The sequence below is a fragment of the Anoplophora glabripennis genome, unplaced genomic scaffold (genome assembly GCF_000390285.2).
Source record: "Anoplophora glabripennis isolate ALB-LARVAE unplaced genomic scaffold, Agla_2.0 scaffold1, whole genome shotgun sequence".
NCBI classification, from domain to species: Eukaryota; Metazoa; Arthropoda; class Insecta; order Coleoptera; family Cerambycidae; genus Anoplophora; species Anoplophora glabripennis.
This window is the reverse complement of record NW_019417028.1, coordinates 2,198,529-2,225,649: the sequence shown is the minus strand read 5'-3', so window position 1 is coordinate 2,225,649 and position 27,121 is coordinate 2,198,529. Positions and strand designations below refer to the sequence as shown.

The 27,121-nt window shown below is 33.5% G+C and overlaps 1 protein-coding gene and 1 long non-coding RNA gene across 2 annotated transcripts in view; one reads left to right on the top strand and one right to left on the bottom strand.

Moving 5' to 3' along the window:
* Nucleotides 1-27,121, bottom strand: part of LOC108910991 — an 82,182-nt gene that overhangs the window by 20,088 nt on the left and 34,973 nt on the right. Inside the window, exon 2 of the long non-coding RNA XR_001964491.1 lies at nucleotides 10,506-10,741. This is a non-coding gene — a long non-coding RNA (uncharacterized LOC108910991). The remainder of the gene's footprint in view (nucleotides 1-10,505; nucleotides 10,742-27,121) is intronic.
* The window catches only part of LOC108910349 (protein unc-13 homolog B), a 465,101-nt gene that overhangs the window by 410,620 nt on the left and 27,360 nt on the right, over nucleotides 1-27,121 (top strand). Inside the window, exon 18 of the mRNA XM_018715183.1 lies at nucleotides 2,283-2,389. Within this exon, the coding sequence (XP_018570699.1) occupies nucleotides 2,283-2,389 (107 nt within the window). The remainder of the gene's footprint in view (nucleotides 1-2,282; nucleotides 2,390-27,121) is intronic.

Below are 27,121 nucleotides of genomic sequence, written 5' to 3'. Positions count from 1 at the left end.
TTGAACAATTAATTGGCTGACATGAGTAATTTGCGAATAAAGTTGTAAAAAGTAGGTTTTTTATTANGAAAAATGACTTTTTATGAAGAAAAACAAACATTTTGCTAATGTTTCGAAAATCTTTTATGATTCAAAAGATAGGTAGTAATAATTAACAATTTTAACGAAATTTAACAACATTTGCTACAAGTAGCTATTAATAGTGGTAATGTATGTACAAAAGCTGTCCTGTAGTTCAAACGGTTCCTAAGATATTGGCAAAAATCTGAAACAAAATTTTGACACCGTGTATCTCGAAAACGAAAGCTCGGAGAGAAAAATGGAAGAGGAAAAATGTGTTTCTCTTTTCAAGAGGAATTTACAGTTTTCCGTTGCGACACTTATTTAGGAACACCCTGTATATATTTTTTCAATCTACCCTTTATTTTCTTTTTTCACCCCTGTTCGAGGGTTGAAAAAAAATTACTGTCACTTATTGTTATTATATACCTCAAACTAACTTATATCAAAAATTCAGGCAAGTTGGCCAAATTGCGATTTAAATAAACTATATGCTTTAAGTTCATGCTAAATTAGCCGCTATCTTTTGCTGCTGCATGGACTTTCGTACATGGTGGGCTCTTGAAATCCAAACAGAGCAAATAGCTCTCAGGAAAATTATTTTTCCGAAAAACGGCGAGACAGGTCGATTTTTAATCGAAGGGGGACATCTTTTCACATAAATTCCATGTTACAAACTCTACCCCCTAGGGAGGGGTAGCAACCTCCCAAAAAATCTTAATAGGGATGGAGGGTCAAGTGACACAACGTTTGAAAGGTATTCTAATTCTCTGCACAACCATCGTGAAGGGAAGTAGGTGGAGTGAAATAAATTTTTGACTCCACAAGAAAAAGTCCAAGGTAGACAAATCCGGCGATAGTGCAGTCAATCTATGACAATTGACGGTGCCATTAACAGAAAAAGAACACTCATCCGGGAAGCAGATATTAAAAATAAAATCAAGATTGTAAATAGCTCCAACAGGGAGGAGCTTGTTGCTGTTGTTCGGCAGTATCTTCCCTTCAAGATCTACTCCAATGCATTGTCAGCGAATGCCACCAGGTTACTTCAATAAAATGTGCGTGAACGCTTTTTACAAAACTTGTATTACTGTATGGAGGCTGGAGTTCATAAATTTGAACAATTAATTGGCTGACATGAGTAATTTGCGAATAAAGTTGTAAAAAGTAGGTTTTTTATTAACAACCTGCATCTCCGAAACTAATCGGTCAAATTCAAAAAGTAAAATACGGTTGTGTAGAGAATTAGGATACCTTTCAAACCATGTGTCACTTAACCTACTTTCCCTATTAAGATTTTTGGGGGGTTGACCCCCCTTCCTAAGGGGGCAGAGTCTGTAGCAAGACATTTATTTGAAAAGATGTTCCCCTTCGATCAAAGATCGACCTGTTTCGGCGTTTTTCAGAAAAATAATTTTCCTGACAGTTATTCGTTATGCTTCGTTTTCAAGATCCCACCCTGTATAACATTTACTAGAATAAAAATAACTGCTAGTTCTTCGGATTGTTTAAGACCTAAAATGTGCAACAGGCTGCCTGATGAATTAAAACCAATTTATCGTAAATATTTATTTAAAATTCTATTGGCATTTTTGCCTACACGACTTTAGTTTGTAAGTTTTACTTGACTATTCCTATACGTACAGGGTGTCCGCAAATTACACCGACAACGCATATTCAGGACGATAAATAAAAACGAGCTACGAAAAAAAAGTTAAATATAAAATTTTTGGTTTTTGAGTTACAAGATTTCAAAGCTGTCAAAAATAAAACTAATTTAATTAATAACTTCATAAACAAATAATAAAATGTGCCAAATTTTAACCAGATAGGTAAAAGGATTATGAAGTTATTAATTAAATTAGATTTATTTTTAACAACTTTGAAGGCCTGTAACCCAAAAACCAAAAAGTTTTTATTTAACTTTCTTTTCGTAGATCGTATTTACTTATCGTCGTGAATATGCAGTCAAACATTGTCGGTGAAATTTGCGGACACCCTGTATAATGTGTACTACTGTACACTACGTGTACAAAGAATAGTCGTCCACACGACAAGTATTCCGAAAAAGATAATCTCTTAATAATAAAAAATAATCTCGTTGAGGAAAAAATATGTGCAAAGATCTCTCCCGTTCATCGCGGTTATCCGCAAATCTTTTAAGGGAGGCGTTAGCGGATATCAGTGTTCTATGGCACCGTATAAACGTTCTTGATACACAGGGAAGTGTTCGGCGTGGAGGATAAGAGCCACTCGGGCCACATGAAGGCCGTCAAGCAGTCCGTCCTCGATGGTACCTCGAAGTGGTCTGCGAAAATCGCCATCACAGGTTTGTCGAAGGGGGGGTGTTGCTGTTTGTACATACTACATGTGCAAGAGATTTATGTGGTCTATGTATCATGTGCCTATATGCGTACAGATCGACACTAAGTTCACCATCGGCGGGAGGGTAGACCTTTAATGTATACCGGGTGTCCAAAAAGTCCGGAAACAGCTGAATAATTTCCCAGGTAAATTATTTTTGACAAAATGTCAAGCAACATTTGACGAGGAATTCAATGGTGACCTTGGATTTGACCGTGACGATGACCTTGAAGGTTATTTCAAGGTCACCTCCATCTTTCTAAATGGAAACCCCCTATTTCGGCGTCCACAATCGAAAGAGCGGGAAATTTTACATCCAAAAACTATAAGGTCATAAAAGAGGGTTGACCTTAAAGGTCATTCAAAGGTTATTTAAATTTGAGGGCTGGAAAAAGGACGCAGTTGATGAAAATAGTACAAAGCTCACTTTAGTTATTTTGTTTAATTGCAATTAGTGGTGACCTCAAACTCGACCTTTTTGGTGTCCTTCAAGGTCATTTCAAGGTCAATTTTGTTTTACTGAAAATCTCATGTGACGTCGGCAATCAAAAGAGCGGAAGTTTTCATACTTCTACTTTTAGCGTTACCCAGGAACAACGACGTGGGCGTAGTAATTTATGTTCCCTTTGGGGTGCTTTATTACCTTGAAATGACCTTGAAGGACACCAAGAAGGTCTAGTTTGAGGTCACCACTAACTGCAATTAAACAAAATAACTAAAAGTGCGCTTTGTACTATTCTCATTAACTGTGTCCTTCGGAGATATCCAGCCCTCAAATTTAAATAACCTTTGAATGACCTTCAAAGTCAATCCTGATATATGACCTTAGAGTTTCTGGACGTAAAATTTCCCGCTCTTTCGATTGCCGACGTCGAAAAAATGGTTTCCATTTAAAAAAATTGAGGTGACCTTGAAATAACCCTCAAGGTCATTGTCAAGGTCAAATCCAAGGTCACCATTGAATTCCTCTTCAAAAGTTACTGCAAGAATGACCTTAACAAAATAATTTACCTGGGAAATTATTCAGGTGTTTCCAGACTTTTTGGACACCCGGTATAAAAGCCAAACTGGGATTTTACAAACGGAAAAATATTTTCGTTTTAGTCAATGTAAGGCTTCAGGCTTATTGTTAGTTATGACGTGAACTCAAAAAATGCTTTGCATGTATAGTTAATGGCAAAAAAATATGTTTCCAGTTGAAGGTCTACTACAGGCTAGTAAAGTATCTTTGACGAGCAGTCACTGCGTCATCACATGTTTAATTTTTGAAATTTTTTTTGTAGATTGAAGCTTCAGTGTCACATTGTATAAATAGAATTTAATAAGAATTTATCGTCAAATAAAATGAAGAAAAATGACAATCAAGATGTAAGTGTTGTGTTGTAAAGTGTGAAAATATACAGGGTGAAAATCCAGAATTACAATTAGCAACACAACACTTTTTTATTTTACTGAATCCTTATTAAAATCCATTCATAGCAGATGACACTGAGGCTTAGACCTACTCAAGATTTAAAAAATTAAGCACGAGATGGCGCAACTGCTGTCGCCAAAGCTACCTTACTAACGTATTCCCGCTTACACAGAGAAGCCAAAATATAATAGTTGTTTGAGCCAGCAGATCTATTATAGTTTGGTGCATAATTCAAACTTCTGACTGAATGCTGAATGTCGCTTCTGCTATCTCTTGACTCCTATCACCTTATTGCTTGAGCCTTTCAACCGATTGGGTAATTCTTACACACAACATCTCAGTAACTACCCTGATAGTAAAATTAGAAGAGAATACGTTCTCTACACAGCGTCCATACATCATTGTACCCGACGAATATACAGGGTGTCCGCGTTAAGCTCGACATGTGACATATGAGGCTTTGTTTTTTTGAAATGTCAAATCTTTTAGTGCATGAAATCTACTATTTTAAACTTTTAAGCAATAAAAAAATTAGTATGTAAGTATTGTTATGATTTCATGTTCTTTACAACAAGAAATTTGACGTCTTTCGAAAATCTAATAACGCCATAGTCCCTTGTTCGCTTTAATACGGACACACTGTATATCATGCACTTAGAATTCGTGTAGCAGCACAATGTTGAGCTTTCCTAGAAGCAACTAGTTTCTTGTACAGAATAACACATAACTTCAAATTTTTACAATAAAAATTATCAAAAGTACGTACCCTGTTATGAAATTTTTGTTAAGTATGTAGTTATTTATACGTGTGGATAACAGCTTAGTGAAAGGTGATACGAAATCTAAATTGTGGAATTATGATAAAACGGTAAGAGATACAAAGAAGCTTAAAATGGGAGCAAAGTTGCATAATCAGGTGACCAGCCTCTAAAAAATCAAATCTAAAATCATTAGTTTTCGAAATATTTGAAAATCCGTTTTTTTTTCATTTCACCCCTGTTTGAGGTGATATTGACAAAAGAAGAACACTTCTCATGGCAACTTTTTGCCCTCTAACGAATGGCATAACCAAAGTTTAAATGTAACATTCAGTCTTTCTAGGACCATCATCAACTTCATTTTTTGAAATATGCCCTTGGAAATTTTATTACATTTTTTGGAAGCCTTCATGACCCCCCAGTAATGTACTGGCCTCAGCCCTTACCAGATTCAGACGTTTAGTCTCGAAAACCAGGGCGTTGATCAAATAAATCAATTTTATTGTTAGTCGGTTTGGAATACAAAAAAGTGTAAAAAAAAACAAAACGTGAAGATAATACAATGGCTCACATGATGACCTATTTTATTTGTAATATTATACAGGGTGATACATTTTGTTTTTGGCAAATAATGATAATAGGTACCCACACCTCCGCCTCTGGTAAGTTTCTAAAGCTGGTAATTTTTTGTTTCATACCTGCTGTCATACTAAATATGCACGCCGAATTTGGTTAAATTATCTCAAGCGGTTTAGAAATTAAAAATTGAAAACTATATATTTTTTTATTTTTGATACGCTATAGCTGGACAATGACTGTCCTAAGACCCCACTTTTATAAAACAAAATACGCCCCTGGATTTTTTACTTCTACTTAAAAAACTATGTGTAACGCATCAATATTTTGTAGGGGATGCAAAACAATTTAATTTTGTAGTTTTACCCACAGATTTAAGAAATTTATATATTTCTTAGTCAAAAAGGTTTTATTAAAAGTATTTCTACAAAAACTTAAATCATTGTACGTATTTGTAACCACAATTTATATTATTTTCATCCTCTTTTGTATCTTGCCCCCCTCCCCCCTGACTAGGCTGGGGACGATCTTGCATATAAAATTCATCTTCATCTTCAGTGTTCCAAATTTATCTAATTTTTTATTTAGTTTTCTATATTTATTGAATTATCTTACACTCTTAAGTGTCCTTAGACCCTGTGAAATTGAATTTTGAAAACTAGAAACAGCTATGGGCACAAAATTAAAACTCTAATAATGTTTTATTGTAACGCGTAATGGTAATAGTTTAAATAACTAGGTATAACGTCACTTACAGTCTACGATAATTCAATAAACATATAAATCTAAATAAATAATGGATGCATTTGGAATGGATACATTGAAGATGAATTTTTCGAGACAAAACGTCTGAATCTGGTTCGGGCTGAAGCAGTACAATATTGGGGGTCATGAAGGCTTGCAAAAAAATGTAATAAAATATCCAGGGCCGTATTTAAAAAAATGTTGACGATGGACAAAAAGTTGCCATGAAAAAGTGTTCTTTTTTTCAATATCACCTGAAATAAGGCTGAAATGAAAGAAAAACCGATTTCCAAATTTTCTTTTTTATATACATTTCAATAACTGATCAGGTTAGCCTTGATTTTTTAGAGGCATAATGTTGGTCACCTGATTACGCAACTTTGCCCATTTAACCAACTTCGTATCTTTTATCGTTTCCGAGATCCCTGTAGTGAAAAGCGAATTTGTAACAGCCTGTATATTGTTGTTATCAACGTCTGAAACGACATCGAAGTCTTGTTTTTTATAGGCGCCATATTGGATTTTCGAATTGCCAATAACTCAGCAACGACTCATCTGTTCAATAGCGGATTTCGGGAGCTTATTATAAATGAAATGAGGAGAATTTTTTAAAGTTCCATGAAGTTTAATTAATTTGTAGAAAATTGACAAAAATTTTAAGAAACTGTAATTTTTTGTTAATTGCAAAATTATTTATGCAACAAAAAAATTTTGAAAAACAAGTGAAATACGACTAAAAAAAAGAAATAGCATAAAATCGGTTCCCTTCAAATATTTTCGGAACTATTCGAATCCGTGATCGGCATAAAATTCTGCACATTTTTGCTTATTTAATCATTTCTGTATCTCTTAAAATAAGAAAGATACCTGTATTGGACAATTAAAAAATTGTAACCCTCTGTGTATTATACACAATTTATTGACGTATTTTCCCCCATAGTCATTTCAGTGCAAACGTAAATGGAAAAATCACTGCTGTTATTCACAGATAAAATTTCATAACAATTTTGAAACCGAGACGAACACGTGCGTCGGGTTCGTGCCCAACGGCGATCTAAAGACAATTATTGAACCTGTGCCAAATAGAAAATCGTTTACAGGACCTGTTGTGTGAATTAATAGCCAATACTGTTGGAATTGGCAAAAAGCATTATCCGTGGTCCCTACTTCCGCGCCTTGTTCATTATTGGATGTTGTATTTTGTTGTACTTGGAGGTTACTGCCTATAAATATCCTCTTGGATGGCCGTTACTTTAGTTGACATGGCGCAAGGCTTGCAAATAAAATTATATGAATTTAAGAACGTTTTCATTGAATATTTACAATTAGACTTGCGAAACATCAACTAATATCTTACAGTGCGAAAAAAAGGTTTGATCAATAAGGAAATGTCAGGAATATTAGCCTGTTTTGACTTAGGACCAAGTCGAAAAAGTTTTTTGATTTGAAATTTTTAACAAAACTGTTTTTCTTTTTCTTTTGGGATACTCTACCGTACTACGAATTGAAAAATTAAAAGAAAAATGTAAATAGACTCTTACACAATAAAAGTCCGTCAAGAGTTGTTTTTAATAAACTTATTTTTACCTAATCTGAAACTTTTGCCAATAAATTTTTGCATTTCCGAAGCTTTTCCTCTTTCGTTTTCAAAACAATACATTTTTTTACAAAAGTGTCTTATATGACAGACAATTTATTATTTGTTTGTTGTAATAACATTCTAATAAATGTCAGCATCTTTCAAAGCATCTATCCCGATTTCCTGAAGATATCTAAGTTGTACAACGATCCCTTAAAATTTGTAATGTTTGAAAATGTTCCAAAAACACATAATTATATACTACTTCAATTAAGAAAATGTTTAACTCTAATCAATAAAGCTATCAACTTTAGCCATAGACAAACTGATGTCAAGATTACAGAAACAGGTTTTAAGCAAAAGGAATATACAGGGTGATCCATAACTTATCCAAAAAAAATTTAATGTACTACTTTAATGACTTGCAAATACAGTTTTGTAGAAAAAAAAAACTCAAAAAGGGCAGTACGAAAATGATTTAAAAATACACTACTAAACTGGCCACCGCGCGCAAGGCAAAGTCGGCTGCAGTCGGCGACCAGCACGGCGGCAAAGTATAATAAAAAATGAACGGACAAAAAATTGAAAGAAAAGAAATAAATAAAATTTTATAACACCTATTTTATATCGACAAATTCAACTGCTTCTGTCGCTATTGTAATTATTAATTAACAAAATTAATTTGTGGTTTTAATTAATAAAATAATTTTTTGTCTCGCTTCACCATAAGTTAAAACAATATCCGTTAACTCCGAGTTGCTATACACCTAAGCCATTTTTGACACTTGAAAAACTAATGTAAACACAATCGCAAAAACGTTAATACCTACTAAAATCGGATTTTAGTAGTCGGAATCGCCTGAGCCACGTGGAAAGAGAGAGCGCATTGCGCACAGCGCACAACGCAAGTGACGCTAGAGAGCGATACTATGTAAGAATTGAAAATACTACAACTTCAATAATTTTTTTCTCGGAAATTATAAGGATTTTACATTACATTTATTTATTCCCAAATTTTTTTGGATAAGTTGTGAATCACCCTGTATATTAGGCTTTCGGAAAAAAAACTTCAAATGCCCAGAGAATACTAATACTTCCAGTTTCTTAATTTTGTCAAAGCATTTGTCTGTGTGTCCCACTCGATTCTCGTAGATAAATTACATTATTACAGTTTGACAGCTCACAGTGTTGGCCTTACATATTACCTCAGTAATGGACATATGTCGTCCTTAATAATACTACTTCAACCTGTCTCGGTGTCAATGCGGAAGTGCCACATGGACCAGTTCTTGGCCCTAACCTGTTTTTAATTTATGTCAGTGGTTTACCCTGAAATGTTTTTTTTTTAATTTCCAATTTGTTGTTTATTTATATGTACATGAATAGTTTTTCATTTGTTTTCCGCGAATATCAAAGTAAATAAAAATAAGTTTTTTAACAATAACACTATTTCGTTATTTTTTTAATTTGTGAAGAAAAAGAAAAACTGTTTGAAGAAACGTCACAGATAATAAATTCAGATTACAATTTTCAAGATTACAGTACAATTTTCTATGTACGTATGCTGTATACTTACATATCTTTCACTATATTAGTTGGTGCTTGCAGCTGCATTTTCATTACTAACTTAAGCATTATTTACGAATCAAGTAAAATTACTGATTTTGTAGTTAAATTATCTTTATACTAAACATATATTAAGTACTCCCAAGGATCTAGGTGCTGGTCGAAACAACACGACATAAGGAGAACCCCACCGCACGCAGATATTTATAAGTAGTGACCTCTTTTGTTGTATCGGTGTTCTTGTTTCCGGTTGACGGCGCGCAGAACAACATTTTCAGTGGACCCAGACACACACATTGATTCAATTGAGCAAGCGGAGCAAATGACTATCGAGGGCACTTCCAAGTGGTCATGCAAGATAGCGATCACAGGTATTGCCAGCTGCATTCTATCGGGACGCAGGTTTCGATCAGACGTTTCTTGATTCACACGCTAAAGTACCGAATGCCTTTCTGGACTTGACACGTGCCGGTGCGGGGTGTGGTCAGATTTTCGACATTCCGACATTTATCTCGACATAACAAAATTATTGATAACCATTCACAAAACGTAACACGTCTCCGTAATGTGACAGGACCAAAGCGGGGTAGTAACGTAAGGGCGCCCATAAGTCAAGCTGTCATTGGTCTGCCGTGGCACGATTGGCCTAGTCACGTGGTGACTTGATCGCCGAACCTCGCGCTGTGTGAAGGTGCCTTTATAAAAAATTCAGGTTCAAATTCAAGTATATCCCAATTTTTTTTAATTTCTATGAATCATTTGATGTAAAATCTTATAAATGTGATGAAATATTGTTCAAAAGTCATAAATAAACTTCTGTTTATAACTTTTGGTCTAATCAATATTTTTTGACGCACGAGTGCTAGTTTTGTAGGTCTTTTGGAGACGAAAAAAAGTACTTTACTGTTTTCTCGGGGAAATGGACGGAAAAAAGTTATAAGCGAAGAACGTGAATTTACGTAAAAATTATACAATTAACCACCCTGTAAACTATCTTCCCCCCATTTTCATGACTGTGGAAACTAATATGTTATTGTACATAATATTTAGCATCTATAGCGATAAATTCAGCTTGCCGAAAAAAAAAGTCCCTTCCAACCCTATATTTCCTGGCCTATTATGCTCTGTTCTGTTGCAAGACCAAATATACTGCAATAAAAATAATTTCGTAAAATTATAAGAAATTTTGTCATAGTATTTTTTTTTGTAAAATAGAGGACCGCAATAAATATATTAAATTTTTAATAGCATTTTTTTTCTCATTGCTATTGTCCTTAGGATTTACGGTACATTTTTGTGAAACACTCTGTACATGTAATGGTAAAGAAATCACGTTTCTTTATTTTTAAATAAAAAAATTCTAATGGTAATTTTGCTGTGACTTAAAATAGGTTTGGAACAAAATTTGAAAATGTTTTCACTAAAACCCACAGTATGTACGTACCTTTACAACTATTTTCAGAAAGAAATTCCACGCGGTAATGGCACAGGAAGTTTCCGATAATCCCTCAACGACTTTTGAACACGAATCAGGGGGATTCCTCCGTCAGACAGATGCGATATGTCGCTGTACAAAAAGTTTACGCGGAACTTTCCAGGAGAATTTATTTCCAGTCGAACATATTTTATTAGCGTCCCAATCGTTTTCTTTTCGGTGCGGTTAAAGTTGGAGAACGGTATCTGAAATAAGAATTTAATTTAGCATGTGTCGTAGACAACTACGGAAGACTATTCGGTAATTTGTAAGGTTCCCCCGTTAACCACGAAGAAAGTTCTAAAACCTGACCACACACCGCACAAGGCAAACTTTGCAAAATCTGCACTCAATTGAAATAATTACTTCCAAAGTAACTACAACAGACTTTCTAATATTACGTTTGACTGTAGTTATAGATAAGCACGGGGATACCACAATATGTTTAACAAGTTCATACAACCACTGCAATTGTAAAAAATATCTTACAAATAAAGAAAATCGGTAACAAATTTATAAGCCTGGAGATATAATCACAACCACACAAAAGAGGACTCCTAGAAGGTGATCTGTCATGGAAAATGATGCATTATTCTTTTAGTTGGCAAGAGTCACCTCTGGAAAGAGCACTATTCAAAAGCTAAATTAATCTCTACAACCTTTCAGCTGTGGGTGAACATCGAAAAACCACCGCTAGAACTTAAAAATCATCTACATTTTTGCATTCGGTCGATTCAAGTCACAAATTCAAACCACGACTTTACAATTCTACACAGCGATCAAGTGATGCGAGCTTATTTGATAAATGGACATAAATTCCTAATCTACAGACAATGTACACCCATTACAACAGAAGCTCCAAAATCTGCTACAACTAATACGTTTAGGAGGTGGATCTGCAAAGGAGTCCCTGCCTTCATGGAGTTCGGTGATACCATGATTGCAGAGTGACTGCTTTCAGGGGCTATATCAAAAGGAAAAACAGTAACACCTAAAATGACAGCAGATTTTGTAGCTTGAGAGCAGGGGGTTTCTAGCATCTACCAAGTGCACTGCAAGGTGACAGGACTTATATTGTCTTCGTATATCCAGTACATGCTTGCGGTGAGTAAATCATAGTGTGTACAGTGTCTGTGGGTTGGTTAAGAATTTAGATTTATAGATCGCATCACTGAATTGTCTGCTGTGGTGTGCGTCCTGTTTCGTTTCTGGGCTGTAAGTTTATGGTTTGAGTTTGTAACCTGACTCCACCGATTGAAGAATTTTAGCTGACTTTTAGGTTTCAGATGTGATTTCTTGGTATTTCCCTGAACAACGAATTCCAGAATATGACGCGTCGACTCATTCCCACTTAGAAACTTACTGAATCCAGAGTTTTGGCTACTTCTTTTGGTTTTAGAGACGACTTTTGACAAGTTAAAGAAAGGTGACGTAGCATTTCCCATGGCAGGTTATATTTATGGGTGTCATCGAGGAACAGATTACCTTTTAGTGTGTCTGTGAAATTTACCTTGAACCAACCCCCAAGAATAAATAATAGATGCTTTTAACGCTAATATCATGCAGTCACAAACGTCGCGAGAATAAAAATAAGTGAACAAGCGAAATATATTTCTTTCAAATTTTGACATTAAAAATATGAAATTAGTGAAATAAATATAATTTTTTTAATTTCGCGTTTTGGCATTATTAGATTCGGCATAACAATAAAAATAAAAATTTTGAAAATGAAATTGAATTATCTGCGTTTAACATAAATCAAATATTAAGCATTCCGCGCGTATAAAAGTTGGACCATGGGGTTCAATCGAATTAATAGTGCTATTGATGAGTTGATAAAACGAAAGGTGTCAATTGAATAAGAAAAGAATTCACAAAAACCGACGACAAATAAAAAATTTGGTACCTTCATTTGCTTTCGAGTGGAAGGTGATATTAATTTTCGTGACATCTTCAGCGGCTTAATGAGTTAGAATTCAAGAAAAAAAAAGTCCTGTCCGACACAATTTTGAATAGACCTCTCGATTACAAAATATTTTTCTAAAAGCAATTAGTTCTTAGTTTTCTCTGGAAAGCTTTCTTCTGTTTTCCATTACCGAATAATGTCAGTGATATCTAAAAATATAGGATATACAGAGTGTTACAAATGTACAAAAAGTGTATATTAACTAATTTTTGCCAAATTTGTCAAAAAAAAAATAATACTTAAGCTTTGATTCTACATGAAAAGCTCACTTTGAACATTTTTTAGTTTAATTATAATTCATTTAACTAAAATATCTAGAAAATTAATATCGCCCGTTTGACATGTGTCATTCGTTTCTATATTTAGCTGATTTCGAGATTCTCTCGACTTGCATCAAAAATGGAAAATCCGTAATTTATTATAACAAATGATGCCGAGGAATAAAAACCTATAACGAATCCTCTTATCAAAATCCTTATTACATCCACTCAATGCGAAAATATATTTCTTTGCTTCTTTATTTATACACTTGAAGTGAAATGAAATATTTGAACAGTGTATCCAGTACTAGTAGCACTACATATATATTTCTATCGATTTTCACCTCATCTGCTATTTGTTCTGATATATTTCAGTGGAAGCAGAGATTTTAGTCTCTTTTACAAATATTAATTTGAATCGTGTTTCATTCCAAAGCGGAAGCGTGGTTCGATGATTTACGCTGCATTATGGTTTATGAGAAGTTCTCTATTAAAATCCACAGAACCGTGGTAGAACTTCGCACAGGTGCCTCTAGAATTTGGAAATTGAATACAGTGAAACCATTGTTAGTAATATAAACGAATGCAAAAAATTAAAGGGTCAAAAGAATATCCGAAATTTTTCCGTGATTTTTGATAGACTGTATTTAGGTGAAAAATGGTCGTATCGAAATTTAAAAAAAGGAAATTGATGCTGAATAAACAAACTATCTGGTCCATGCCATGGCTTAGCTGATAAGCTATTTCTTACTAGATGATTGTAATAAAAAAATATTACACCCAATGGAGTTTGTACTTAAACTTTAAAATAAAGATTTTGAAGAAATATTTTTTACATTTACACTCAGTATAAAATAAAAATCAATTATGTGTGTTCCATTAAATTATTTGTTCATTTAACCATCGCACAACAAATTACTAATTTAATGTGTTACTAGAAATCCGCTGATAAAACACCGACTGAGAGGATTAATTGTTGATTTATAAATCACTGAAATGTTGTATTGCATAAAGGATAGTTCCATTGCACCTAACAAATTGTTCGCGTGGATTAGCTGACATTTTCGGCAGTGGTGAAACAAAAACCAAAAATCGGGATTTATTACACTGACAGTACATTATTCCTTTGAGGCAGTATATAAATCAACACAACTGTGTATGTACAAATAATCTATACGTATCTCAACAAAAATAACATGGACCTGGACATTAATAAATATTACATTTAATACCTACTCAATTTAATGCATATGTCACTAAATAAATAAATACAAAGTAATAATTTAAATGTAAAAGTACAATGAAATCGTCGATATGCATAATATTCTTTCTGTAAGGCCTTTATTACAGTATCGTAATCGTTAAGTTTGAATCAACTTGTATGAAAAAAATACCACGTCTAACCCTGAAGCCACGTCTATGTGTGTCTCAAAATACGTGATATACACATTTGTTGAAAATAAAAACAAAATGAACGTACGAAATTTCAATGAGACCGCTTCTATTGTTTTTTTTTGCAAATTTTAATGATGATTTTTTTCCTTAAAAGTATCATTAAAGTTTAGTAAAGTATTTTAACTACTCTGTATTAAAATATATAACACAAGTACAAACAAAATTATATATGGCATGTAAAAAAAGTTACTGGTGTTGACAAAAGTTCAATATAGATACAGATAGTGAGATGTAATTGAAATTTTATCAGAATCGCCTGTCCATTGAAAAGCGTGTTCTATTAAATAGTTATTTGGAAAACTAGGTTACTGTAATTGCGTCTGCGCTGGTATAATATAATTCAAAATATATTCATAAGTCGTAATCCTACATTTTTTATGGAATTGTATGTCCAGCGTATTGGAGATTTGAAGTTGCATTTAACTAACGATATTTTTAGAATTTTTTTACTTACTATATTGTTTCATGAGGAACTACTAAATATGTTGTAATGATATCCCACTCTATCATTTTGCAAATATTTCCATTTTTTGTAACCTCTCTCAAAATTTCAATATACGAAATATACATTTGTAACCGAAAAATAAATTAATTCCCACAAATTGAACAAAATAAGTTCGAGAATCACAAACCATAGATATATTTTAAATATTGTTTCAACTTAGCATTCGTACGCTCTCCAAATCAGAGCCACTACAGAGGAAATTCTTTATGTATGTACTGTGAGTGTATTTGACAAACAAAACGTATTATCTTGAATCCCAAAGTAAATATTTGCCTATGGCCAATGTACAAGACAGTGGAAATGTTGCGAAGTTTGTAAGGTTCTTCAGACCGTACAAATAAATGTTTTGCAGAGATACATAATGTTAAATAACAGTACAAAAGGAGGATTTTTTTTCATCTCGCAGTGTCCGACATTTTTGTTGATGTCAATACATCAGTATATAATAAAATTCATACTTATGAATAAAAGAAAACACAAATTAAACCGATTGTATAAATTTATCTGACATTTGAAAACCCTAGCCATTGAAAACAGTAAATTTTGTTTATCTACGAAAAATATGTTTCACATTAAAAGTGGATTTATTTAATGTGCAATAAAAATCCATGTGACAATAAATATTAACGAGTCTGTTTTAGTAATATGTCTAGATAACACCATCATTAAATATTGCGTGATTATAAAAGTTATGTTTATTTTTATAAATATTAAAGTACCATTTAATTTGTCATAAATGTGTAAACCTAGTAATATTTTTAAATAATAACATATCATTAAACAGAAATTAAACAAACATAATTCTAGATGTTTTTGAAAAATTACATCTTTTAGCTGTCTGTTGTTTTAATAGATATCAAATATAATATTTTTTCTGTAAATATCTGCACAGTTTTTTTCATCAGTTTCATATAGTCAAAGACTTGCTATTTCCGATGAAATCTTTTCAATATCAAAATATTATGTGTGTAAAAATATTTTTTTTTTATGTAACCAAATGGGAAACTTCAAAATTCACTGTTTTACCGGAAACACTATTGCTGAAAGCGCATGCAAGAAACTCTGGTAAATTTATCATAATTTACTGCTGTTTTTAATAGTTTCAGTATATCATCGAGACAGTCCAATGTTTCTTTCAATCTGGCTTTGAAAATTTTGCGTGGCAAGCATCTTTTAATTTTACTACATTGTTAATTATTATTATTACAGCCCTGATATATCTTTAAGAAATATTTAGACTAAAATTTTACTAACGTTCTAAAAAAATGTATAAAATTTCTATTCAAATTCATACAAAAATTAATAAACATATCTTAAATTTAAATATATTAGCTGAACTACAATAATAAGTAATAATGCTAAATTATAAAATATTTGAAAATGTCCAAAACCTACTACAAGTTTAAAAATCCTCATGATTTACATTGAAATATTAAAATATTCCCAAGTACATAAATTTGAAAATGTAGACAAAAAACGACAACTTATTGAAAATTCTGATAATAATATTGTTTAAGAGTTCATTTTAAAAATGTATATACATAAGTTTATGTCTGTAATCCTACGAGAAATAATTTCTACTAGAAACACCAACCTTCACAAGCATTTCTCCGGAAATATGAAATTAGAAAAAGGCTGAGTACGCTTCTGTACACTTTTAAAGAAGTATATATGAAGAAACAATCGGATATTGCGTTTCGGATATAAATCAAACTTGATTTTTTTTATTGAAACACCCTGTATAATCTTTTTTTTAATCTCCTCTTTTTACCGATTACAGCGATATATACATATCATATATTTATTTTGAAAGTTTACGTAATATTTGAGTTTATTTATGACTGCATAAGGAATATAATCAAGACTGCTATGGAACCAGCTCCTCCGCTGTTAAATTTACTAAAAAGACCTTTAAACTCTTTATTAAGAAAAAATAAATTTTAAGGAAGGAGTTTTATAATATTTGCATGCTGTTTCAGACAAAGAACAATGCTTCGAGCATTTTTTTTTTACTATACTAACTTCGTTCAATATATTCTTCCTAAATTATTAAATCGTTCTTTGTTCACTTTATATTTGAGGTTCCCTTGCAGGAATCACTACAAAGGGGTCAAATCGGGACTTCTTGTGGGCCAAAACATTGCCCCTTTGTAAGAAAAACTATTAACAAAACGTCCAAAACACATTTTATAGTACAGTACTTTTTTCTTAATAAAAAATTTAAAGATAAACCAGCATACAGGAAATATTATTAAAATCACAAGTTTGTTTTATATCTGCGAAATGCCACGTAATCTTTTTATTAACTTTTTTGAGACCGCAAGAAAATTTCCTAAAGTTTCAACCTTTACTATTTTCTTCTAGATCCTTGCGCAGCGCGCGAAATAGTAGAATTTTACAAACCATTTATTTCGAGCCTTGTCAGTATCTTTTGCGTGCTACCCAAAATATATCGCGAATTTCACGCCGACATCCCCCGCTTTTAAAACAAATTAAAAACCGCACCCCTTTGACGGGAAACGGTCGGAAGGCGCCCCGGTAAAAAAATACATTGTTGAGGGGACCCCCCATAAGCCATTTCCTAGAGATTGCAGTGCCACTTAAAACCCGATAGGGCCCTATTTTATACACTTTGTGGTATCCCCCAAGTCGTTTATGACCCTCAAAGTTACATAACTTCTGTCTCGAACTATCTCTGTGATCTCCCGACTGTTAATCTTGCCTCCTTGCACTTTTTTTTTCACAAGAACCTAATTTACCACTGTCTCGTTGTGCAAAGAGCCAAGCTTTCAGCAGGTCAGTTTCTCTTCTTTGCACTAGCAGGAATGAAAGTCTATCTGTCACTGTCAGAAAGCATGTCTTCTAAATTTGATGATCTTCCTTCTAAAACCGTTCTAAAGTTGACACTGATAATAATAATAAAGATGAGCTCTCCTATTACCACCTAGATCATAAAGCCTCACAGCCGGTGACGTCACTTGAGAGATGACCGACATGTCACTCGATGAAGCAATGAATTGGAAATTCAATTAAATAAAATTTATATAAAATGTGTATTGTAAACTGTAGTCACGATCAAAAAAATAATGTATATCATTTACTAAATCTGTTAGATTCGAATTGGAAATACACGTTTTAATAAGCTTAGCGTTTAAACGAATTTTAGAGAGAACAATACAAAAAATTACACTTGAAAAGAATATTTAGACAAATATTCACACTTCTAAAACTACTTGCTATATTATATAAATATATTATATAAAACGGATGAAGCACGAATGTTATGGGTTTGAGATAAAGCTCATTCCAATTTAAAAATGAAATTAGCTATTGAAAAGGGGCATTTTATAATATAATTATTAATCCTGTATCTCGGCGAAATTATTAAATTATGCTGACGCTTGCTACCAGATACTGGCAAACTCAACTACTGGTAGTGACGTCACTAATTGATGACGCGTGAGTCGTGAGGCTTTGTGCTGTAGGTGGCAATGACATTCCCCCAAAAGAATCAGTTCTTTCTTGGGGAAGTGATATGTGATTATTATTATTTACTGGAACTATAAACACTTTGTAAAACAGAACATAAAAGAGGCTGTGTACTTTTGGCTTGTTTGTGAATGAGTTTTGAGACTTTTCAACTTTTCAAGCTCCTGTTAACAGCTTGTCCATAGAATGTAGCTACAGACCTGCCTGATACCGTATGGGTAGCTAAAACTAACAACTAATTAGCACCAACTTAAACTATTTACCGCTTACTTTGTTGATCTTAAACAATAAATCACACTTAACACTGACTACATTCAGGATGGCGATTTGTACACTGATTTCTACACCCCACACATTTTTAAACGACCAAGTTTTAAACCATGCAAGGCGTAAGTAAACTCTTTCACGGCCTATATAGTTCCCTTCACAGTTCCTAGTAGATTAGAACCCTTTTAGCGTAGTGTATTCCCCAAGGTCAAAAGAAATGTTATAAAAAAACAGTTCAAATTTTGATTTGAATATTTAACTATTGTCTACCCACCCAGTGCTAAGAAAAATTATTTATGGAGTGTGATAAATGCGGTATATTTTTTGCAAATCAGTTAATTTTATATATCATGTTGAAGGTAAGTCCTAAGTGTGTCAAGGTAAGTGTCGTAATTTACAAGAAAAATGACATTCATTTCGTTCGTGTTATAATATAACGAGGCTTTACTTCAATCACAATTTCGTAATCAATTTTGTTGATAGAGAATTATTATTATTCCATATATCGGTTGCCCATTCTACGACAAATATTTTTCCTAAAGAAAATTAATCTTATTTCTGGAGCGGCCACTTGACTTTTTTCCCACCCAAACGTGTTCAATAATCAGTAGAGTAGATTGTAATCACTCTCCTGCTATTTTTCAGCTACTAAGGGCGTAAAAATGATGATAAATCACCCAAATTATAAATAAATATTAACCACAAACAATTCGCTTTGGTTGCTGTAATATTATCTATAGGGTCCAATAGTTGTCAACAACAATTTTCATTAATATTTTACTACAAAGCCCACCGCAGTTTGAATTGCAAAGTGGGGATTGCAAGTACGAGAAAAATGATAGAAAATCAAGCCTTTTCAATAAATCAATAATTGAATCGGTTTCCTAATATCGTCAGAACATTTAACTAAAACTAATTGGTTGTATGTTGACATCTGTGAACGAAACGATTTGGTAGCAGTACCACCTACATATTTTAATAAATAAAGAACTGAGTTTATCTTTCTGAGCAAAATACATACGTTATAAAGTAACACTAAAGAATTCTTCAAGAACTTACGCCATAAAATAACAATTTCCTGTAAAGTTCCCAGTCTCTGTTGAAATTCAATAAAACTCTAATACATCTCTCATCCTTTATCAATCAAGGAAAAGGGTTGCTTTTTCAGGAAACATCGCATTTCACCAGTTTGAACTTGTCTAATTTGTTAATTGTATGTAGGTACGTGCTTGGTTAGAAGTCTCGGTAACATTTCAAATGTTCTCTTTCTCAAATCAACCCTTCTGAATCAGCATTTTCTTGAAGCAAAAGTTAAATTGCCAATACGGTCGAGGGGTCTTTAATCATTTGTCACAGAAATAATTAAATTTTATGGGTTAACTACCGCAGACACACGAAATAAAAAAACATGGTTTATCCTGAAGTCTAGACTGATGTATTTTGAACTGCTACTGAATTGAGATTCCGTGAAAGTCACAGAACATGCACATTTTGATGTTCAAAACATACTACTGACATCAAACTCAAAAGACGTAGGTATTCAATTTTCGAAACAAAAAGAGCTGCACTAAGCAAATTTTGACAGGACATAGATAATACAATTAGAAACATCGCCTTGCTGTTAAAAATGTTGTCACTGACATTCTTGGTACATAGGTATTAAATTTTCGAAACCGAGAGAGTTGCACTAACCAAATTTGGACAGGTCGTAGTTAATACAATGCGAAACTTCGCATTGCCGTTAAAAATGTTGTCACCGCCGTTCTTGGTGGTGAAAATTCGAAGTATTTGGAATTATCTAATTTTCGTGACTGAATACATACAGAGTAGGAAAGTACCGATGGTCTATCTAAAGTTACATGAGAGCGATAAAGTAAGCCATAGAAATCCATGCGATAGAGAAGGATGGCTATAATGAAGGCGTTTCATAGTCACCGCCCATTTCGCCCTTCCACAAATAAGAAGTGGGTCTTGGCATGAATAAGCGTGACTATTAGACGCCTTCACTATACCCATCCTTGTCTATCACATGGATTTCTATGGCTTACTTTATCGCTCTCGCGTAACTTCAGATAGACCATCGGTACTTTACTACCCTGTATAGTCCACGGGCCCACGTACAAAGAAAAAAATGATTACTAGCAAGCTGTAACTTTGCGTGCAGCTTAAGTTTGACGAGTCTCACAAGATTTGACTACGAGGAAAATTCAACAGTGGTAAGTTTTCCCGTGATTTTCAAGAAAACATGTCAGTGTGGCATTAACATGGAATGTTATGACCAGCACTTTTTTTTAAGTTTAAATGAAAGACATATTTTTTTTAAACCCCCCAAAAAATTAGTCCGACAAAAATGTTGGGTATTTTGAGTGGTAACACTGTTGAATTTTCCTCATAGTCAAATCTTGGGAAACTCGTCAAACTTAAGCTGCACGCAAAGTTACAGCTTGCTGGTAATCATTTTTTTCTATGTACGTGGGCCCATGGACTAAGGCCGGTGTCCCATGCATCCAAATTCCGATGTACGATATCCGAAAATATTTTAATTCATACGTACGATAATATAATTCACATGCATCCGAAATTAATCTCATAGAAATCAAGTATAGAACCATGGAATTTATTACAAGATGAAGGTGAAACATTTTCAAATGACAACCATAGGTATATATCGTAGAAAATACACNACCCTTCTGAATCAGCATTTTCTTGAAGCAAAAGTTAAATTGCCAATACGGTCGAGGGGTCTTTCATCATTTGTCACAGAAATAATTAAATTTTATGGGTTAACTAACTCAGACACACGAAATAAAAAAATAGTTTATCCTGAAGTTTAGACTCATGTATTTTGGACTGCTACTGAGTTGAGATCCCGTAAAAGTCACAGAACATGCGCATTTTGGTGTTCAAAACATACTACTGATATCAAACTCAAAAGACATAGGTATTCAATTTTCGAAACCAAAAGAGCTGCACTAAGCAAATTTGGATAGGACATAGATAATACAATGCGAAGCATCGCCTTGCCATTAAAAATGTTGTCACCGCCGTTCTTGGTGGTGAAAATTCGGAATATTTGGAATTATCAAAGGACTCCGCAATAATCTTATGGAAATTGGGTTTCTGTCAAATTGTCTGAATTTTTGATATGTTGTAGATTTTGTCATCCTGAACAAAAGTCTCCATGGGCACAAAGTGCCAAAATGAACATTTTGGCAGCTGCGGAGCTGCCAAAGCTCCCCTGACCCGTTGCAAAACTATTCATTTTCAATACTATTTACAGATGTCAAAAGCATATTTTAATTATTCTAATATATAGGGTAATGTTTTTGAGGTCACTGGATTCAACCCTCATGTCAGATTGGACAAATTGACCGTTGACAGCTGTCAATACACTGTCAACGAAGAATAGAAAAATATTCTCTTTTCACATTGAAAGTTTGGGCTTTTGAGGGAGCTGAATTCAATTCTCATGCCAGATTGGCAAAATTGACAATTAACAGCTATCAATTGACTGTCAACGAGGAATATAAAAGTAAATATTCTCTGTTGACATTGAGAGTTTGGGTTCTTGAGGTCGCTGAATTCAATTCTCATGCCAGATTGGAGAAATTGACAGTTGACAGCTGTAGAATCCAAAATTGCAATAATATATAGGGTATTCCTTTTAAAATAAGCAAGTTGTGGACGCCATTATTTTAGTTGAGAACCCGGTATCCCAAATTTTCAAAATTCAAATCGAAGTAGTCTCGGAAATAATTCTAATGGGCCATCACCGTGGACACCCTGTATACCAATTTATTCTGCTGCATGTTGTGCCAGATTTAAAAATGTAGAAAATAAAATAAAATAAGCCACATCCATGTAACCACTACACATTTCTACATTATCTTAACGTGGACGCCGTTTTTAACGTATACAGCAAACGTATCTAGCACAGCACCCTATGTGACCTTACCATAAAATGGTTCTCGCCACAGGAAATCAATTTAATACTTTATTAAAACCACAACGAAGGATTTACCCGCCACTGGAGTGTAGAAGGGAAAATGAATTATTCCTCCAATATACCCGACTCTTTCCAGTTTCCACGCCAACACACGCTGCCTCTGTTTCGTTTCTTCAACTTGGCGGCCGTAAATAACGTGGTCCGGGTAATAAAATTGCTTGATTTACGGAGTCTAGGTTTATTAACCGGATCGTTTTGTGTAGTTAAAATCCATTACGGGCCTTCTTTGCGAGATTAAATTAAAATTTAAATTTAGAAGGGAATTAGTACACTGTTCCAGTCAGGTCCATTGCAGGCAACGTTTATTAGAATTGTGTTTTAACCCGGCTTTGAAAGAACTTTACTGTTTAAAATAAAACTCGTGAACTCTCGTGTTGATCTATTTTACGGTTGAATTAAAAATTAAGGGATTGTTTCCTGGTTATCTAGAAACTCACGCGTTTGTTAAAATGTGGATTGTAATTTTTTGAACGCCTAAATTCTTCTAATATGTCTTGTTTAGGCTAGGTTGATGGGGAAAGTTCTACAAACTTTTTTAGATACAAAACTAATCTAGACAGCTATTGCTAAGGAAAGGTTATAGAGACTGAATTACAACTCATCCAAAAAAAACTTTAGGGATATACCAAGGCGTCATTAAAAAATAGAAAAAAAAGTTATCTAAATTATACAAGGTGTTCGCTTTTTGAACGTACTAACGTTAACAGTTGACAAAGAAAAATCTACGACCTAAAAAACATCAAGTAATAACGAAACCAAATAAAGTATGTCTTGTGGAGACACAATATTCTTTAAACATGACCTAAAAACTATTCACTACAACCACTAGTGGCGTGGTAGACGGGTAGTCAGTGCCCTTTTTTTTAAAAGAATTTCTACGCCTATGGGTTTACACTTGTATTAGAATGTAGGGTAGAAATAAACTAATGCAAAAAATTAAAGGGTCAAAAGAATTTCCGAAATTTTCCCGTGAAAAATGGTTGTATCAGGAATTAAAAAAAAAGCAGTTTGAATCTCTACGATTCTAGTTTTTAGATCTTTCAGTCGAAATTTTTTAGGAGCTACGATTATCATACAATTCTAAGAAATAGCGCCACAAAAAAATTTCCACGGACTTGGAAAAATTTTTGTCAGTTAAGGCATTGCATGGACCAGATAACTTGTTTATTTAGCTTCAATTTCCTTTTTTTTTAATTTCGATGCGAGCATTTTTCATGAAAATATCGGACTTTTAATGGAAAAGGATCCTTTTGTCTTCAAACATCGATATTTTGGCGACAAATGGTCGTACGGAGAATTGAAGAGCAGTTACGAAAACTTTCCTATAATATGCTGCCGCAACTTTTCGGAACATTTTTTTTTTTAATCTTTTACACGATCTTTAAAAACCAGGAAAAAAATGGTAATTTATGGTTTTTTAGAAAATTTACGGCTTAATTAGAAATATTCACGAAATGACTAATGATTTTTACAGTCCGATATACCCAGANGTTAAAATTATTTCTACTTTTTCCGACGTCGTATGAATTTAAAAAATTTCGGATGAAAATGAGCGGTAAAAATTTGATTGTATATTAACCAATAGTAACACTTCCGGACCTTCGTATCGTCGGAATTCGGATGCATTGGACACCGGCCTAATACATAGGTGTTGAATTTTTGAAACAGAGGGAGATGTACCAACCATTTTTTTCAAAAAAAAAAAAAACAGTGACTAGCTTCCAACCATGTGTATTTTATATTAAGAAAGATAAAGCAACAATATTTATAGGGGGGGATAGCTTCCTAGCCTGAAGGTTTGAAGTTAACTAAACTCGGCATTAAATTTCAGCACCCTGTATGCTATTAAGCCCTCCTATAAATATTGTTGCTTTATCTTTCTTAAAATACACATAGTTTGAAATTAGTCACTGTTTCTCTCCTTTTTTTGAAAAAAATTAAATATCTCGACAACGGTTAATTTTAGGAATAAGGAAATTTCATAAAAGTCCACCTAAAATGACACGAAGAATCCAAAATTGCAATAATATATAGGGTGTTCCGGAAGTGGTACGTAGACGCCATTATATTAGTTGAGAAGGGCATGCTCGAAAACCAGGTATCCCAAATTTTCAAAATTCAAATCGAAGTAGTCTCTGAAATAATTCTAATGGGCCATCACCGTGAGGCACCCTGTGCCTATACCAATTTATTCTACTGCATGTTATGCCAGATTAAAAATGTAGAAAATAAAATAAAATAAGCCACATCCATGTTACCACTACACATTTCTACATTATCTTAACGTGGACGCCGTTTTTAACGTATACAGCGAACGTATCTAGCACAGCACCCTATGTGGCCTTACCATAAAATGGTTCTCGCCACAGGAAATCAATTTAATACTTTATTAAAACCACAACGAAGGATTTACCCGCCACTGGAGTGTAGAAGGGAAAATGAATTATTCCTCCAATATACCCGACTCTTTCCAGTTTCCACGCCAACACACGCTGCCTCTGTTTCGTTTCTTCAACTTGGCGGCCGTAAATAACGTGGTCCGGGTAATAAAATTGCTTGATTTACGGAGTCTAGGTTTATTAACCGGATCGTTTTGTGTAGTTAAAATCCATTACGGGCCTTCTTTGCGAGATTAAATTAAAATTTAAATTTAGAAGGGAATTAGTACACTGTTCCAGTCAGGTCCATTGCAGGCAACGTTAATTAGAATTGTGTTTTAACCCGGCTTTGAAAGAACTTTACTGTTTAAAATAAAACTCGTGAACTCTCGTGTTGATCTATTTTACGGTTGAATTAAAAATTAAGGGATTGTTTCCTGGTTATCTAGAAACTCACGCGTTTGTTAAAATGTGGATTGTAATTTTTTGAACGCCTAAATTCTTCTAATATGTCTTGTTTAGGCTAGGTTGATGGGGAAAGTTCTACAAACTTTTTTAGATACAAAACTAATCTAGACAGCTATTGCTAAGGAAAGGTTATAGAGACTGAATTACAACTCATCCAAAAAAAACTTTAGGGATATACCAAGGCGTCATTAAAAAATAGAAAAAAAAGTTATCTAAATTATACAAGGTGTTCGCTTTTTGAACGTACTAACGTTAACAGTTGACAAAGAAAAATCTACGACCTAAAAAACATCAAGTAATAACGAAACCAAATAAAGTATGTCTTGTGGAGACACAATATTCTTTAAACATGACCTAAAAACTATTCACTACAACCACTAGTGGCGTGGTAGACGGGTAGTCAGTGCCCTTTTTTTTAAAAGAATTTCTACGCCTATGGGTTTACACTTGTATTAGAATGTAGGGTAGAAATAAACTAATGCAAAAAATTAAAGGGTCAAAAGAATTTCCGAAATTTTCCCGTGAAAAATGGTTGTATCAGGAATTAAAAAAAAAGCAGTTTGAATCTCTACGATTCTAGTTTTTAGATCTTTCAGTCGAAATTTTTTAGGAGCTACGATTATCATACAATTCTAAGAAATAGCGCCACAAAAAAATTTCCACGGACTTGGAAAAATTTTTGTCAGTTAAGGCATTGCATGGACCAGATAACTTGTTTATTTAGCTTCAATTTCCTTTTTTTTAATTTCGATGCGAGCATTTTTCATGAAAATATCGGACTTTTAATGGAAAAGGATCCTTTTGTCTTCAAACATCGATATTTTGGCGACAAATGGTCGTACGGAGAATTGAAGAGCAGTTACGAAAACTTTCCTATAATATGCTGCCGCAACTTTTCGGAACATTTTTTTTTTTAATCTTTTACACGATCTTTAAAAAACAGGGAAAAAATGGTAATTTATGGTTTTTTAGAAAATTTACGGCTTAATTAGAAATATTCACGAAATGACTAATGATTTTTACAGTCCGATATACCCAGAAAAACCCTGTGAAGTTTCATCTCGATCTAGCAAACCGTTTCTTTGTTTTAAACAGTCAAACTTTTGAAAAAAATTAAAGGGTCGCGTTTTTTGAGCTTAAACACTTCATAATCATGATTAAAATGAAAAAAAAAATTGTTGAAGTTTTCTCTCATTTTTACCGCAAATAACGTTTAAATTGATGATTAGCTAGGTCGAAATGAAACTTCACAGGGTTCTTCTGGGTATATCGAACTGTAAAAGCATTGCTTAACATTAGTCATTTCGTGACTATTTCTAATTTAGCCGTCAATTTTACAAAAAACCATAAATTAGGTACCCCTTTTTTCCCTGTTTTTTAAAGATCGTGTAAAAGATGAAAAAAAAAAAATCCGAAAAGTTGAAGCAGCATATTATAGGAAATTTATTCCAGTTTTCGAAACTGCCCTTCAATTCTCTGTACCACCATTTGTCGCCGAGATATCGATAATTGAAGACAAAATGATCCTTTTCCATTAAAAGTCCTATATGTCGATGAAAAATGGTCGTATCTAAATTTAAAAAAAAAGGAAATTGAAGCTGAATAAACAAGCTATCTGGTCCATGCAATGGCTTAGCTGAAAATTTTTTTCCAAATCCGTGAGCTATTTCTTAGAATTGCAAGATAACCGTAGCTCCTAAATAATTTCCACCGAAAGATCTAAAAATTAGAATCTTAGAGCTTCGAAATGCTTTTTTTTAATTCCCGATACGACCATTTTTTACATAAATAC